The 15,834-nt window shown below is 51.7% G+C and overlaps 1 protein-coding gene across 1 annotated transcript in view; it reads left to right on the forward strand.

Moving 5' to 3' along the window:
- LOC147116000 (S-arrestin-like) overlaps positions 1-15,834 on the forward strand; it is a 179,440-nt gene that overhangs the window by 136,254 nt on the left and 27,352 nt on the right. The window contains exon 12 of the mRNA XM_085990708.1: positions 5,460-5,537. Coding sequence (XP_085846834.1) covers positions 5,460-5,537 — 78 coding nt within the window. The remainder of the gene's footprint in view (positions 1-5,459; positions 5,538-15,834) is intronic.

Raw genomic sequence — 15,834 nt, forward strand, 5'->3', positions numbered from 1 at the left:
AAAGGAGCTTCACGAGGGGCATCTGGGTGGAGTGAAAATGAAGAACCTAGCCACAGCATTTGTGTGGTGGCCAGGTATCGATGGAGACATCGAAGAAATGACCAAGAGCTGTCTAGGATGCCAGAAGGTCCAAAACGCCCCACCACAAGCCCCTCTACATCCATGGGAGTGGCCCTCATCTCCATGGCAAAGGGTACATATCGACTTTGCTGGTCCATTTATGGACTCAATGTTCTTAATCGCGGTTGATGCACACTCCAAGTGGCCGGAGGTAATAAAGATGTCCTCCACCACCACGGAAAAAACCATCACAGTATTAAGGACCATATTTGCCAGGAATGGGCTGCCTGAACAGATCTGTTCTGATAATGGACCGCAATTTGTGTCCGAAGAATTCAGGAAGTTCTTAAAAAACAATGGGGTTAAGCACTACACGTCCGCCCCATACCATCCCGCCACCAATGGATTAGCTGAAAGGTTTGTCCAGACCTTCAAGAAGGCCATAAAGGCCATGGGTAATGAAGGCATAAATCTACAGCATAAGGCAGATAACTTCTTGTTTGCGTACAGGAATGCAACACATGTGGTTCCAAACCAAACTCCCGCCATGATGTTTTTCAATAGAAGACTAAGATGCCGGCTGGATTTGATCAAGCCAAACATCAGAAGGGACGTAGAGAACCGGCAATTTCAAGGCATGAATGAAAGGCCAACTAGAACCTTCCAGATAGGTCAACAAGTTTTGGCCCGGGACTACCGTACTGAGAAATGGCAGTCTGGAACTATTTGTACATGACTAGGACTGCTGATGTATACCGTAGACATTGGAGAAAGCATAATAAGGCGCCATGCTGACCAGATCATAGAGTCATCCGAAAAGGGACAACCTACACCACAACTCTATACACCTAATGATGAAGCAGAGATACCCATAGTATCTACCTCCGATCTGGTGATACTGGAACCAGATGAACCCGACACTGGCATTCAAGCCGAATCGACCTTGCCAAAAGAACCTACTACACCACCGAAAACTACTACACCACCGAGGCGTTATCCGGACCGAGTCAGGAAGCCTCCAGAGAGACTGACTTATAATTGATTAACTGCCGCAAATGTGTAGATTATTGTTCTTGTAAACATGTTAATTAATGATTACTTAAAATGTTATGTACTAATTACCTAAAAGGGGAGGAATTGTAGTGTATGTGCCTTTAAGAGCCCCTGTGTACTGTAATACTGGTAGTGACCACTTGGGTATATAAGCCTGTATAGCGTCTTGTATCTTTTAGTTCACCTCCAGACTTTGTTCAGTAAGCACCTGTTAAACCAACTCCTGCATTCCGTGTCTCCATTAACACATGGATACAACAGACTCAGAGACTAGGGACCTAAATTTAAATGAAGTAAACTACGATGGTATGAGGCGTGAGTTGGGTAGGATTGATTGGGGAATGTCACTCAAAGGGTTGACGGTGGATAGGCAATGGCAAACATTCAAAGACCGCATGCATGAACTACAGAATTTGTTCATCCCAGTTTGGCATAAAAATAAAACAAAAAAGGTGACTCAACCATGGCTAACAAGGGAAATTAGGGATAGCATCAGAGCCAAGGAGAGGACATATAAATTGGCCAGAAAAAGCAGTAAATCTGAGGATTGGGTGCAGTTTAGGATTCAACAAAGGAGGACAAAGGGATTAATTAAGAAAGGGAAAATAGAATATGAGAGTAAGCTTTCAGGGAACATAAAAACTGACTGTAAAAGCTTTTATAGATATGTGAAGAGAAAAAGATTGGTGAAGTCAAGAGTAGGTCCCTTGCAGTCAGAATCAGGGGAATTTATAATGGGGAACAAAGAAATGGCAGACCAATTAAATACATATTTTGGTTCTGTCTTCACAAAGGAGGACGCAAATAACCTCCCAGAGATGTCGGGGAACATAGGGTCTGATGAAAGGGAGGAACTGAAAGAAATCAGTATGTGAAGGGAAATGGTGTTGGGGAAATTGATGGGATTGAAGGCCGATAAATCCCCAGGGCCTGATAATCTACATCCTAGGGTACTTAAGGAAGTGGCCCGAGAAATAGTTGATGCTTTGCTGATCATCTTCCAGCATTCGATGGAATCTGGAACAGTACCCATGGATTGGAGGGTAGCTAATGTTATCCCACTATTCAAAAAAGGTGGTAGAGAGAAAACGGGGAATTATAGACCGGTAAGCCTGACATCGGTAGTGGGGAAAATGCTAGAGTCCATTATAAAAGAAGTAATAGCAGAGCACTTGGAAAACAGTGACAGGATTGGACAAAGTCAACATGGATTTACAAAAGGTAAATCGTGCTTGACTAATCTACTGGAATTTTTTGAGGATGTAACTGGTATAATAGATAAGGGAGAACCAGTGGATGTGGTGTATTTGGACTTTCAGAAGGCTTTTGATAAGGTCCCATATAAGAGATTAGCGTGTAAAGTTAAGGCACATGGGATTGGGGGCAAGGTATTGACTTGGATAGAGAACTGGTTGGCAGACAGAAAGCGAAGAGTTGGAATAAATGGGTCTTTTTCCAAGTGGCAAGCAGTGACTAGTGGAGTACCGCAGGGATCGGTCCTTGGGCCCCAGCTATTCACAATACATATTAATGATCTAGACAAGGGAACTAGATGTATTATCTCCAAATTTGCAGACGACACAAAGCTGGGTGGGCGTGTGTGCTGTGAGGAGGATGCTGAGAAACTCCAGGATGATTTGGACAGGTTGGGTGATTGGGCAAAAGCATGGCAGATGCAATATAACGTGGATAAATGCGAGGTTATCCACTTTGGTGGCAAAAACAGGAAGGCAGATTATTATCTGAATGGCAATAGATTGGGAGAAGGGGAAGTGCAACAAGACCTGGGTGTCCTTGTGCACCAGTCGCTGAAGGTAAGCATGCAGGTGCAGCAGGCGGTTAAGAAGGCAAATGGCATGTTGGCCTTCCTAGCGAGAGGGTTTGAGTATAGGAGCAAGGGTGTCTTGCTGCAGTTGTACAGGGCCTTGGTGAGACCACATCTTGAGTATTGTGTGCAGTTTTGGTCGCCTTATCTGAGGAAGGATGTTCTTGCCATGGAAGGAGTTCAGCGAAGATGCACCAGGCTGATACCTGGGATGGCAGGAATGACGTATGAGGAGAGATTAGGTTGATTGGGCTTGCACGCGCTGGAGTTTAGAAGAATGAGAGGGGATCTCATTGAAACTTATAAAATTCTGACAGGACTGGACAGACTAGATGCAGAAAGGATGTTCCCGATGGTCAGGGAGTCCAGAACCAGGGGTCACAGTCTAAGGATAAGGGGTAGGCCATTTAGGACAGAAATGAGGAGGAATTTCTTCACCCAGAGAGTGGTGAACCTGTGGAATTCTCTACCACAGAAGGCAGTAGAGGCCAATACATTAAATATATTCAAGAAGGAGTTGGATATATTTCTTAAAGCTAAAGGGATCAAGGGGTATGGGGAGAAAGCAGGGACCGGGTACTGAATTTGGATGATCAGCCATGATCTCATTGAATGGCGGAGCAGGCTCGAGGGGCCGAATGGCCTACTCCTGCTCCTATCTTCTATGTTTTCTATGTTTAAATGTCAGTAGGTGCTGCTGGATTGGAGGCAGGGAGATAAAAAAAGGAGGCCCCAAGTCACATCGTAGCATTGTGAGGCAAAGACAAAAGTCCAGTGTCCACTCCATTGATTCCACGAGCTACCTGAGGAACAAACCATGCCATAAGGTGATACGGATGGAGAAGAGACGTATTTTCCTGTACATCCCATTACAGGATAGGAGTAACACGAATTCGTGGTCCCCATCTGGATGGCGGGCGTAACAATTATGTCATCAAAAGCACATGAAGAAATGTTTCAGAGAACTGCACTACAAGTAAACAACATTTTGATGAAAAGTTATTCTGAACACCCATTGCCAGTCCTCTGGGAAATAGAAGTTCAAGTAAAATAAGAAAATTAGATGAAACAATTGTTTATAATTGTGATTAAGGGCAAAGGTCCCTCATTGATGGGTCAAGGCTGGCTTCATAGACTGAAGTTAAACTGTGCCAATATTAAGAAGAGCACCACTCCCAAGACCAAGATGTACTTATGGAAGAGTATAAGTCCTTATTCAGTCCGAAACCTGGCACTTCAAAGGTATTCAAGTACACCTTAATGTAAAGGAGAGGGCAAAGTTTAAAAGTTTTAAGCCCTATGCGCTAAAGGAAAGCATATCAGCGGAGTTAGGTCTCATGGAGCATGAGGGCAAAATTGAGAAAATCGACCACAGTGACTGGGAAAGCCCGATCGTGCCTATGGTAAAACCGGAACAGAAAGGTTTGGAGACCGTTTCTGAAAGTGGAAGCACTGAGACCCGCACCAAAGAAATCCCTGATGACAGTCTGGTGTGTGGATTCAAAGAAGAGCAGTGGAAATTGCTCAATTCAGAATTTAAGCCATTTTGTTCTGCACTGGGAACTGCCCAAACTCACATCATGAAGGGCCCTTACGGCCAGCAATCAGAGGAACCAATTTGTGTCCTCTCTGATTGGGCTAGATTTGAACCCAAGTCCTAGAGCTAAAAGGCCAGTATGAACCCCTTTGAATAATCCATTCCCCACCCACTGCATTTTCTCACTTGTGCACAAACTATGGAGTAGGATGAGAAAATGCATTTGAGTCCTCTTTGGGTGAGTCAAGCGTGACTTGTACAGTGTGCAGCTTTAATGACCATGGTCATGGGGAAGTGGCGCAGGGCATGACCTCTCTACAGGCACCATGACATCACGTTGGCTTCAAGACAGGTGGCACTGGGAGTTATGGTCCCGATTCACCGCTAACGAGGCAGTAGGACATAAGAACAGAATTTCTAAAGAGTGACGATAAAAAATTGCTAAAGGTATTTAAAGTAATGTTTTTTATGGAAAGTATCCAACTAATATTTTAGATTTATTTGAGTTCAACATTTGTTTTCGAGTGGATGCCTAGCAGCAACGTATGGACAATCCACGCAAATCAACCACTTTCTTTATTGAAAACTAAGGTCCCGGTCCATAGTACAGAACACCAGATGAAAGGATCTGGCATGTTGTACATGTCACCAGGTGAAAAGACTAGGACACAAGGTCCACCGTACACGACACCAGGTGAAGGACTAAAGTTCTAAGTACTAGTCACCAGGTGAAGATAATAGGCCACAGGTGAAGGGCGAAGGTTCATAGTGCAGCACACCAGGTGAAGGGGCAAGTTCCATAATACATGTCACAAAAATTAAGGAGTAGTGCTTGAGTGATCTGAAGCTCAGGTTTGAGAAGATTGTAGCAGGAAGGGAAGACTGAGGGAGCTAAGGAGATTCATTACGTTTGAGGACCTGGGTTTGATGGAGTGCCTCGGTGCTATACAGTGTAACATCAGTCTTGTCTTTTCTCTGTTTCAGTTTAAAGGAAGGAGCTGACCGTGAAGTTCAGGGGATGTTGGTGTCCTATGCAGTAAAAATCAGCTTGTTGATTCCTGGGTGAGTGATGTGAACGAGTACTCTTTAAATTAGCACCAAATTCCCAGGACATTTTATGCTCAAAAATCTAAATGGAGTCTTGTTATTTGCAACTACATCTGATCCTACGCTCAAGCTTTTTTGATTGGTAGGCAGTTGCGTTTGTTATGTTCATATCCAGAGAGAAAGATCAGAAGAGTCCAAACCGCACCCCCCACCCCCCTCCACCACACAGGAAGTGTCCAAACCCCGCAGAGAGGAAGCGGGTGATTTTATCAATGGGGCATGATGGAGGCGGGAAAGCTACTTGTCAGGTTTTAGTCCCGCCTCCATTGACGTCCAGCCAACCCATGCTATTTTCCGTTGATTGACTTTGTTAAGCCTGCCCGGCGGCTTAGCAGGCCAATTAAGGGAAAGCCGGTGACAGAGAACGTCAGCGTATGACGTTACATCTGTCAAAAATTTTGAAAGCTTTGAGAAGCTGTCAAACACTGACAATCTCTGTTCTTTGGTGAGTCCTTGAACTCAAGACTCACCAAACCTCTTTCCTGAGCAGAAAGCAGGAGGCTGCTGCATTTAAGAATGCAGTGGCCATTCTGCTTTCTCTGCCGCTGAGATGAGGAAGCTCCACAGCCTAAAGGGATGAAGGCTGGAGGAAGAAGCAAAGGTAAGTAATCTCATTAAAACACTTTACACTCACCTCACACACCTACCTCTCTACACTTGCACTCATCACTCACCTGCACACATTTTGGCCCCTCTGACCCCTGCAGACCCCACACTTTAGAGCTTAAAATAGGGATTAGCCAAAAAACTGCCTGTTAACAGGCAGTTAATTGACACTAATCCTCTTCCCGCCTCGAGGAGACGGGACCCGGCGCGGGTCGGATACCCGCCTCCTGGGAAGATGGCATGGAGGCGGGTTGGGTACCCGCTCCCAGATTCTGACATTTCTCCGGCAGTCCTGCCTCCATATCCGCCTCCCCAGGGCTGGCAAAATCGCCCCCGAATTGTCCAAACCTCCCTCCCCCACAGGAAGTGTCTGAACCCCTCCCCCCACAGGAAGTGTCTGAACCCCGCCCCCCCCTCCCCCCCACCCCAAGGAAGGGCAGGATTTTCATTGGGCCGTGGAGTCGGGATTGGAGGCGTGTGGGGGGATAAAATCCCGAAATCGGGGGGCACGAACCCATCCCGTCCCTAACCCACCTCCATGCCAGTTTCAAAGGAGGCGGGTACCCGACCCGTGCTGGGACCCGCCTCCCCGAGGCGGGAAGGGGATTGGTGCCAATTAACTGCCTGTTAACAGGCAGTTTTTAGCCTAATCCCTATTTTCATTGTTGAAATGTGAGATTCCCGATGGCTCCAAACCACGCCAAGTTAGCGAGGCGGGCCATCGGGGTGAAGGGCTTGGAGGGGTCGAGATGTCCAGTGTTCAGGTGAGTGATGGGTGTATGAGTGCAGAGGTAAGTGTGTTTGGTGTGTTTAAAGTGTTTAAAGAAGTTTTACTTACATTTACATACCTTTACAGCCTTCCTTCCCTCAGGTCGCAGGAGTCCCTCATCTCACCTGCACAGAAAGCAGAATGGCCGCGATCTGTCAAAAATTGCAGCATTCAGCTTTCTGTTCCGGGGAGATCTCTAAATCATCCTGACAGGAAGGAATTAACTTGGAGTACAGATTGTCAGTGTTTGACAGCTTCAAACAGCTGTAAAACACTGATATTTCATCTGTCAAAAGGTCTTGACAGATGAGATATCAATCTGTGACATCACCTGTTGCTGGGTGGCCCTTAATTGGCCTGCTGAGCTTGCTGGGCGGGCTCAACAAGGTCAATCAAGTCAAAATCGTGTGGGTTGGCTACAACTCGATGGAGGCGGGACTACAACCCCGAAAGTTGTAGTCACGCCTCCCACCCGACTCCCTTCTCAATGAAAATCCAGCCCGAAGTGTCCGAACAACCCCCACAGGAAGCGTCTGAACCCCACCCCCACAGGAAGTGTTCGAAACCCCCCACAGGAAGTGTCCAAACCCCCCTCACAGGAAGTGTCCAAACCCCCCCCCCCACAGGAAGTGTCCGAACCCCTTCTCCACAGGAAGTGTCCGAAACCCCACCCCACAGGAAGTGTCCGAACCCCGCCCCACAGGAAGTGTCCGAAACCCCCCTCACAGGAAGTGTCCGAAAACCTCCCACAGGAATAATAGGGTAATAATAGTGGGGGATTTCAACTTCCCCAATATTAACTGGGATAGTCAGAGTGTGAAATGCTTAGAGGGTGCAGAATCCTTAAAGTGCATCCAGGAGAGCTTTTTGAGCCAGCATGTAGAAAGTCCTACAAGAGAGGGGGCAGTACTGGACCTAATTCTAGGAAATGTGGCCGGGCAAGTGGTGGAAGTGTTAGTAGGTGAGCACTTTGGTGACAGTGACCATAATTTGGTGAGATTTAAGGTAGTCATGGAAAAGGACAGAGATGGACCGGAAATAAAGGTTCTAAATTGGGGGAAGGCCGATTTTAATATAAGGCAGGATCTGGCCAAAGTGGACTGGGATCAGCTACTTGTAGGAAAATCCACATCGGAGCAATGGGAGCCTTTCAGAAAGGAAATTGAGAGAGTACAATGGCAACATGTTCCCGTAAAGGTCAAGGGTGGGACCAACAAGCCCAGGGAACCTTGGATGTCAAGGGATATACGAGAATGGATTAGGAAAAAAAGGGGGGCTTTTGGCAGATACAAAGGACTAAAGACAGAGGAAGCCCTAGAGGAGTATAAAAAGTGCAGGGGGATACTTAAAAAAGAAATTAGGAGAGCGAGGAGGGGCCATGAAATAACACTGGCGAGCAAAATAAAGGAAAATCCTAAGGTGTTTTATAAGTATATTAAGGGCAAGAGGATAACTAGAGAAAGAGTAGGGCCCATTAGGGACCAAAGTGGCAATCTGTGTGTGGAGCCAGAAGATGTAGGTGGAGTTTTAAATGAATTTTTTGCATCTGTGTTCACTATGGAGAAGGACGATGTAGACATAGAAATCGGGCAGGGGGACTGTGATATACTTGAACATATTAGCATCAAGAGGGAGGAGGTACTAGCGGTTTTATCAGGCTTAAAAGTGGATAAATCCCCAGGCCCGGATGAGATGTATCCCAGGCTGCTGTGTGAGGCAAAGGAGGAGATTGCAGGGGCTCTGACACTAATTTTCAAAACCTCTCTGGCCACAGGGGATGTGCCAGAGGACTGGAGAACAGCTAATGTAGTACCATTATTCAAGAAGGGTAGTAGGGATAAACCAGGGAATTACAGGCCAGTGAGCCTAACATCAGTGGTAGGGAAATTATTGGAAAAAATTCTGAGGGACAAAATTAGTCTCCACTTGGAGAGGCAAGGATTAATCAGGGATAGTCAGCATGGCTTTGTCAAGGGAAGATCATGTCTGACCAATTTGAATTTTTCGAGGGGGTGACTAGGTGTGTGGATGAGGGTAGGGCAGTGGATGTGGTATACATGGATTTCAGTAAGGCTTTTGATAAAGTCCCGCACAGGAGACTGGTCAAGAAGGTAAGAGCCCATGGGATCCAGTGTGCCTTGGCACATTGGATCCAAAACTGGCTTAGTGGCAGAAGGCAGAGGGTGATGGTCGAAGGTTGTTTTTGTGACTGGAAGCCTGTGTCCAGTGGGGTACCGCAGGGATCGGTGCTGGGTCCCTTGCTGTTTGTGGTCTACATTAATGATTTGGATGTGAATGTAAAAGGTATGATCAGTAAGTTCGCAGATGACACGAAAATTGGTGGGGTGGTAAATAGCGAGGAGGGTAGCCTCAGTCTGCAGGACGATATAGATGGGTTGGTCAGATGGGCGGAACAGTGGCTAATGGAATTTAACCCTGAAATGTGTGAGGTGATGCATTTTGGAGGGACTAACAAGGCAAGGGAATACACAATGAATGGTAAGACCCTAGGAAAGACAGAGGATCAGAGGGACCTTGGTGTGCATGTACATAGATCCCTGAAGGCAGCAGAACAGGTGGATAAGGTGGTTAAAAAGGCATAAGAACATAAGAAATAGGAGCAGGAGTAGGCCAATCGGCCCCTCGAGCCTGCTCCGCCATTCAATAAGATCATGGCTGATCTGATCCTAACCGCCAATCCACTATCACAGAACCATCTCCTGAATCTAACAGAATTAGACACACGAAATAGGAGCAGGATCAGGCTACACGGCCCCTGGGCCCGCTCCGCTACCCACAGGGCCATGACTGATCCGGACCTAGACTCATGTCCAAATTCCTGCCCGCTCCCCGTAACCCTTAATTCCCTTTACTTCTAGGAAACTGTCTATTTCTGTTTTAAATTTATGTAATGATGTAGCTTCTACAGCTTTTTGGGGCAACATATTCCATGGACCTACCACCCTCTGAGTGAAGTAGTTCCTCCTCATCTCAGTTTTGAAAGAGCAGCCCCTTATTCTAAGACTATGCCCCCTAGTTCTAGTTTCACCCATCATCGGGAGCACCCTCCCCGCATCCACCCGATCCAACCCCTTCACAATCTTATATGTTTCAATAAGATCGCCTCTCATTCTTCTGAACTCCAATGAGTAGAGTCCCAATCTACTCAACCTCCCCTCATATGTCCATCCCCTCATCCCCGGGATTAACTGAGTGAACCTTCTTTGTACTGACTCGAGAGCAAGTATGTCCTTTCTTAAGTATGGACACCAAAACGGTACGCAGTATTCCAGGTGCGGTCTTACCAATACCTTGTACAACTGAAGCAATGCCTCCCTATTTTTATATTCTATCCCCCTAGCAATGAAAGCCAACATTCCATTGGCCTTCTTAATCACTTGCTGCACCTGCATATATGGGATACTTGCCTTCATTAGCCGAGGTATAGAATATAAGAGCAGGGAGGTTATGATGGAGCTGTACAAAACGCTGGTTAGGCCACAGCTGGAATACTGTGTGCAGTTCTGGTCGCCACACTATAGGAAGGATGTGATTGCTTTGGAGAGGGTGCAGAGGAGATTTACCAGGATGTTACCTGGGCTGGAGCGCTTCAGCTATGAAGAACGACTGGACAGGCTGGGGTTGTTTTCCTTGGAGCAGAGAAGGCTGAGGGGGGACCTGATTGAGGTGTACAAAATTATGAGGGGCATAGATAGGGTAGATAGAAAGGAACTTTTTCCCTTAGTAGAGGGGTCAATAACAAGGGGGCATAGATTCAAGCTAAGGGGCAGGAGGTTTAGAGGAGATTTGAGGAAGAACTTTTTCACCCAGAGGGTGGTTGGAATCTGGAACTCACTGCCTGAAAGGGTGGTAGAGGCAGGAACCCTCAGATCTTTCAAGAAGCATTTGGATGAGCATTTGAAATGCCATAGCATACAAGGCTACGGACCAAATGCTGGAAAATGGGATTAGATTAGACAGGGCTTGATGGCTGGCATGGATGCAATGGGCCAAAGGGCCTCTTTCTGTGCTGTATAACTCTATGACTCTATGAGGAAGTGTCGGAAAACCTCCCACAGGAAGTGTCCAAACCCCTCCCCCACAGGATGTGCCCGAACCCCCCGCACAGGAAGTGTCCGAACCCCCCCCACAGGAAGTGTCTGAACACCCCCCACAGGAAGTGTCTGAACCCCCCCCCACAGGAAGTGTCTGAACACCCCCCACAGGAAGTGTCTGAACGCCCCCCCCACAGGAACTGTCCGAACCCCACCCCCACAGGAAGTGTCTGAACCCCCCCACAGGAAGTCTCTGAACCCCCCCACAGGAAGTCTCTGAACCCCCCCACAGGAAGTGTCCGAACCCCCCCACAGGAAGTGTCCGAACCCCCCCACAGGAAGTGTCTGAACCCCCCCACAGGAAGTCTCTGAACCCCCCCACAGGAAGTGTCCGAACCCCCCCACAGGAAGTGTCTGAACCCCCCCACAGGAAGTCTCTGAACACCCCCCCACAGGAAGTCTCTGAACCCCCCCCAGAGGAAGTGTCTGAAGCCCCCCCACAGGAAGTCTCTGAACACTCCCCCCACAGGAAATCTCTGAACCCCCCCACAGGAAGTCTCTGAACCCCCCCTCAGGAAGTTTCTGAACATCCCCCCACAGGAAGTGTCCGCACCCCCCCACAGGAAGTGTCCGATCACCCCCACAGGAAGTGTCTGAACCCCCCCACAGGAAGTCTCTGAACACCCCCCCACAGGAAGTCTCTGAACCCCCCCCAGAGGAAGTGTCTGAAGCCCCCCCACAGGAAGTCTCTGAACACTCCCCCCACAGGAAATCTCTGAACCCCCCCACAGGAAGTCTCTGAACCCCCCCTCAGGAAGTTTCTGAACATCCCCCCACAGGAAGTGTCCGCACCCCCCCACAGGAAGTGTCCGATCACCCCCACAGGAAGTGTCCGAACACCCCCACAGGAAGTGTCCAACCACCCCCACAGGAAGTGTCCAACCACCCCCCACAGGAAGTGCCCGAACCACCCCCCACAGGAAGTGTCCGAACCCCCCCACAGGAAGTGTCAGATCCCCCCACAGGAAGTGTCCAACCACCCCCACAGGAAGTGTCCGAACCCCCCCCCCACAGGAAGTGTCAGATCCCCCCACAGGAAGTGTCAGATCCCCCCACAGGAAGTGTCCGAACCCCCCCACAGGAAGTCTCTGAACCCCCCCCACAGGGAATGTCCGAACCCCCCGCACAGGAAGTCTCTGAACCGCCCCCCACAGGAAGTGTCTGAACCCCCCCCACCGGATGTGTCTGAACTCCCCCACAGGAAGTCTCTGAACCCCCCCCTACAGGAAGTGTCTGAACCCCCCCCCACAAGAAGAGTTCGAAAACCCCCACAGGAAGTCTCTGAACCCTCCCCCACAGGAAGTGTCCGAACCCCCCACAGGAAGTGTCCGAACCACCCCCACAGGAACTGTCCGAACCCCCCCACAGGAAGTGTCCGAACCCCCCCCACAGGAAGTGTCTGAACACCCCCCACAGGAAGTGTCTGAACGCCCCCCCCACAGGAACTGTCCGAAACCCACCCCCACAGGAAGTGTCTGAACCCCCCCACAGGAAGTCTCTGAACCCCCCCACAGGAAGTCTCTGAACCCCCCCACAGGAAGTGTCCGAACCCCCCCACAGGAAGTGTCCGAACCCCCCCACAGGAAGTGTCCGAACCCCCCCACAGGAAGTGTCCGAACCCCCCCACAGGAAGTCTCTGAACACTCCCCCCACAGGAAATCTCTGAACCCCCCCACAGGAAGTCTCTGAACCCCCCCTCAGGAAGTTTCTGAACATCCCCCCACAGGAAGTGTCCGCACCCCCCCACAGGAAGTGTCCGAACACCCCCACAGGAAGTGTCCAACCACCCCCACAGGAAGTGTCCGAACCCCCCCCCCACAGGAAGTGCCCGAACCACCCCCCACAGGAAGTGCCCGAACCACCCCCCACAGGAAGTGTCCGAACCCCCCCACAGGAAGTGCCCGAACCACCCCCCACAGGAAGTGCCCGAACCACCCCCCACAGGAAGTGCCCGAACCACCCCCCACAGGAAGTGCCCGAACCACCCCCCACAGGAAGTGCCCGAACCACCCCCCACAGGAAGTGTCCGAACCCCCCCACAGGAAGTGTCAGATCCCCACACAGGAAGTGTCAGATCCCCCACAGGAAGTGTCCGAACCCCCCCACAGGAAGTCTCTGAACCCCCCCCACAGGGAATGTCCGAACCCCCCGCACAGGAAGTCTCTGAACCCCCCCCACCGGATGTGTCTGAACTCCCCCACAGGAAGTCTCTGAACCCCCCCCCCTACAGGAAGTGTCTGAACCCCCCCCCACAAGAAGAGTTCGAAAACCCCCACAGGAAGTCTCTGAACCCTCCCCCACAGGAAGTGTCCGAACCCCCCCACAGGAAGTGTCCGAACCACCCCCACAGGAACTGTCCGAACACCCCCACATAAATTGTCCGAACCCCCCCCACAGGAAGTGTCCAAACCCCCCCACAGGAAGTGTCCGAACCCCCCCACAGGAAGTGTCCGAACCCCCCCCACAGGAAGTGTCCGAGCCACCCCACAGGAAGTGTCCGAAACACCCCCCCACAGGAAGTGTCCGAACCCCCCCCCACAGGAAGTGTCCGAACCCCCCCCACAGGAAGTGTCCGGACCCCCCCACAGGAAGTGTCCGAACCCCCCCCACAGGAAGTGTCCGGACCCCCCCACAGGAAGTGTCCGAACCCCCCTCACAGGAAGTGTCCGAACCCCTCCCACAGGAAGTGTCCGAAACCCCCCACCGGAAGTGTCTGAACCCCCCCCACAGGAAGTCTCCGAACGCCCCCACAGGAAGTGTCCGAACCCCCTCCCCCCCACAGGAAGAGTCTGACCCCCCCCACAGGAAGTGTCCAAACTCCCCCCCCACAGGAAGTGTCCAAACCCACCCCACAGGAAGTGTCCGAACCCACCCCCACAGGAACTGCCCGAACCCCCCCCCCCTACAGGAAGTGTCTGAACCCCCCCACAGGAAGTGCCCGAACCCCCTCCCCACAGGAAGTGTCCGAACCCCCTCCACCCACAGGAAGTGTCCGAACCCCCTCCCCCCACAGGAAGTGTCCGGACCGCCCCCCACAGGAACTTTCCGACCCCCCCCAGAGGAAGTGTCCAAACCCACACCCCCACAGGAAGTGTCTGGACCCCCCCCCACAGGAACTGCCCGAACCCCCTCCCCCCACAGGAAGTGTCCAAACTGCCCCCGCCCCACAGGAAGTGTCCGAACCCCACCCCGCAGGAAGTGTCCATACTTCCCTCGCAGGAAGTGTCCGAACCCCCCCCACACAGGAAGTGTCCGGACCCCCCCCCACAGGAACTGTCCGAACCCCCCCCACAGGAAGTGTCCGAACCCCCCCTCACAGGAAGTGTCCGAACCCCCCCCGCAGGAAGTGTCCGAACCCCCCCCACAGGAAGTGTCCGAACCCCCCCACAGAAAGTGTCCGATCCCCCGCACAGGAAGTGTCCGAACCCCCCCCACAGGAAGTGTCCGAGCCCCCCCACAGGAACTGTCCGAAACCCCCCCACAGAAAGTGTCCAAACTGCTCCCGCCCCACAGGAAGTGTCCAAACTCCCCCCGCAGGAAGTGTCCGAACCCCCCCCACACAGGAAGTGTCCGGACCACCCCCACAGGAACTGTCCGAACCCCCCCCACAGGAAGTGTCCGAACCCCCCCCGTAGGAAGTGTCCGAACCCCCTCCCCCCACAGGAAGTGTCCAAAACCCCCCACAGGAAGTGTCTGACCACCCCCACAGGAAGTGTCCGAACCCCCCCCACAGGAAGTGTCCGAACCCCCCCACAGAAAGTGTCCGATCCCCCGCACAGGAAGTGTCCGAACCCCCCCCACAGGAAGTGTCCGAGCCCCCCCACAGGAACTGTCCGAAACCCCCCCACAGAAAGTGTCCGAACCCACCCCACAGGAAGTGTCCGAACCCCCCCCCCCCACAGGAAGTGTCCGAACCCACCCCACAGGAAGTGTCCGAACCCCCCCCCCACAGGAACTGTCCGAACCCCCCCACAGGAAGTGTCTGAACCCCCCCCCCACAGGAACTGTCCGAACGCCCCACAGGAAGTGTGCGGACCTCCCCCACAGGTACTTTCCGAACCCCCTCCCCCCACAGGAAGTGTCTGGACCTATCCCACAGGAACTTTCCGGAACCCCCTCCCCCCACAGGAAGTGTCAAACCCCCCCCCACACAGGAAGTGTCCGGAACCCCCCCAGAGGGAGTGTCCAGGCACCCCCACAGGAACTGTCCGAACCCCCTTCCCCCACAGGAAGTGTCAAAACCCCCCCACAGGAAGTGTACGGACCCCCCCCACAGGAACTGTCCGAAACTCCCCCCACAGGAAGTGTCAAAACCCCCTCCACAGGAAGTGTCCGACCCTCCGCCACTGGAACTGTCCAAACCCCCTCCCCCCACAGGAAGTGTCCGGACCCCCCCCACAGGAAGTGTCCGAAACCCCCCACAGGAAGTGTCTGAACCCCTCCCACAGGAAGTGTCCGAACCCCCCCCACAGGAAGTGTCCGAACCCCCTCCCCCCACAGGAAGTGTCCAGACCCCCCCACAGGAAGTGTCCGAGCCCGCCCCACAGGAACTGTCCGAACCCCCTCCCCCCACAGGAAGTGTCCGGAACCCCCCCACAGGAAGTGTCCGAGCCCCCCCACAGGAAGTGTCCGAACCCCCCCACAGGAATGTCTGAACGCCCCCCCAATGGAAGTGTCCGAACCCCCACCACAGGAAGTGTCCGAACCCCCCCCACAGGAAGTGTCCGAACCCCTCCCACAGGAAATGTCCGAACCCCCCCAC

Source organism: Somniosus microcephalus, chromosome 6, assembly GCF_052327205.1.
Source record: "Somniosus microcephalus isolate GS21.2 chromosome 6, FLI_Smic_1.0, whole genome shotgun sequence".
Classification (NCBI taxonomy): domain Eukaryota; kingdom Metazoa; phylum Chordata; class Chondrichthyes; order Squaliformes; family Somniosidae; genus Somniosus; species Somniosus microcephalus.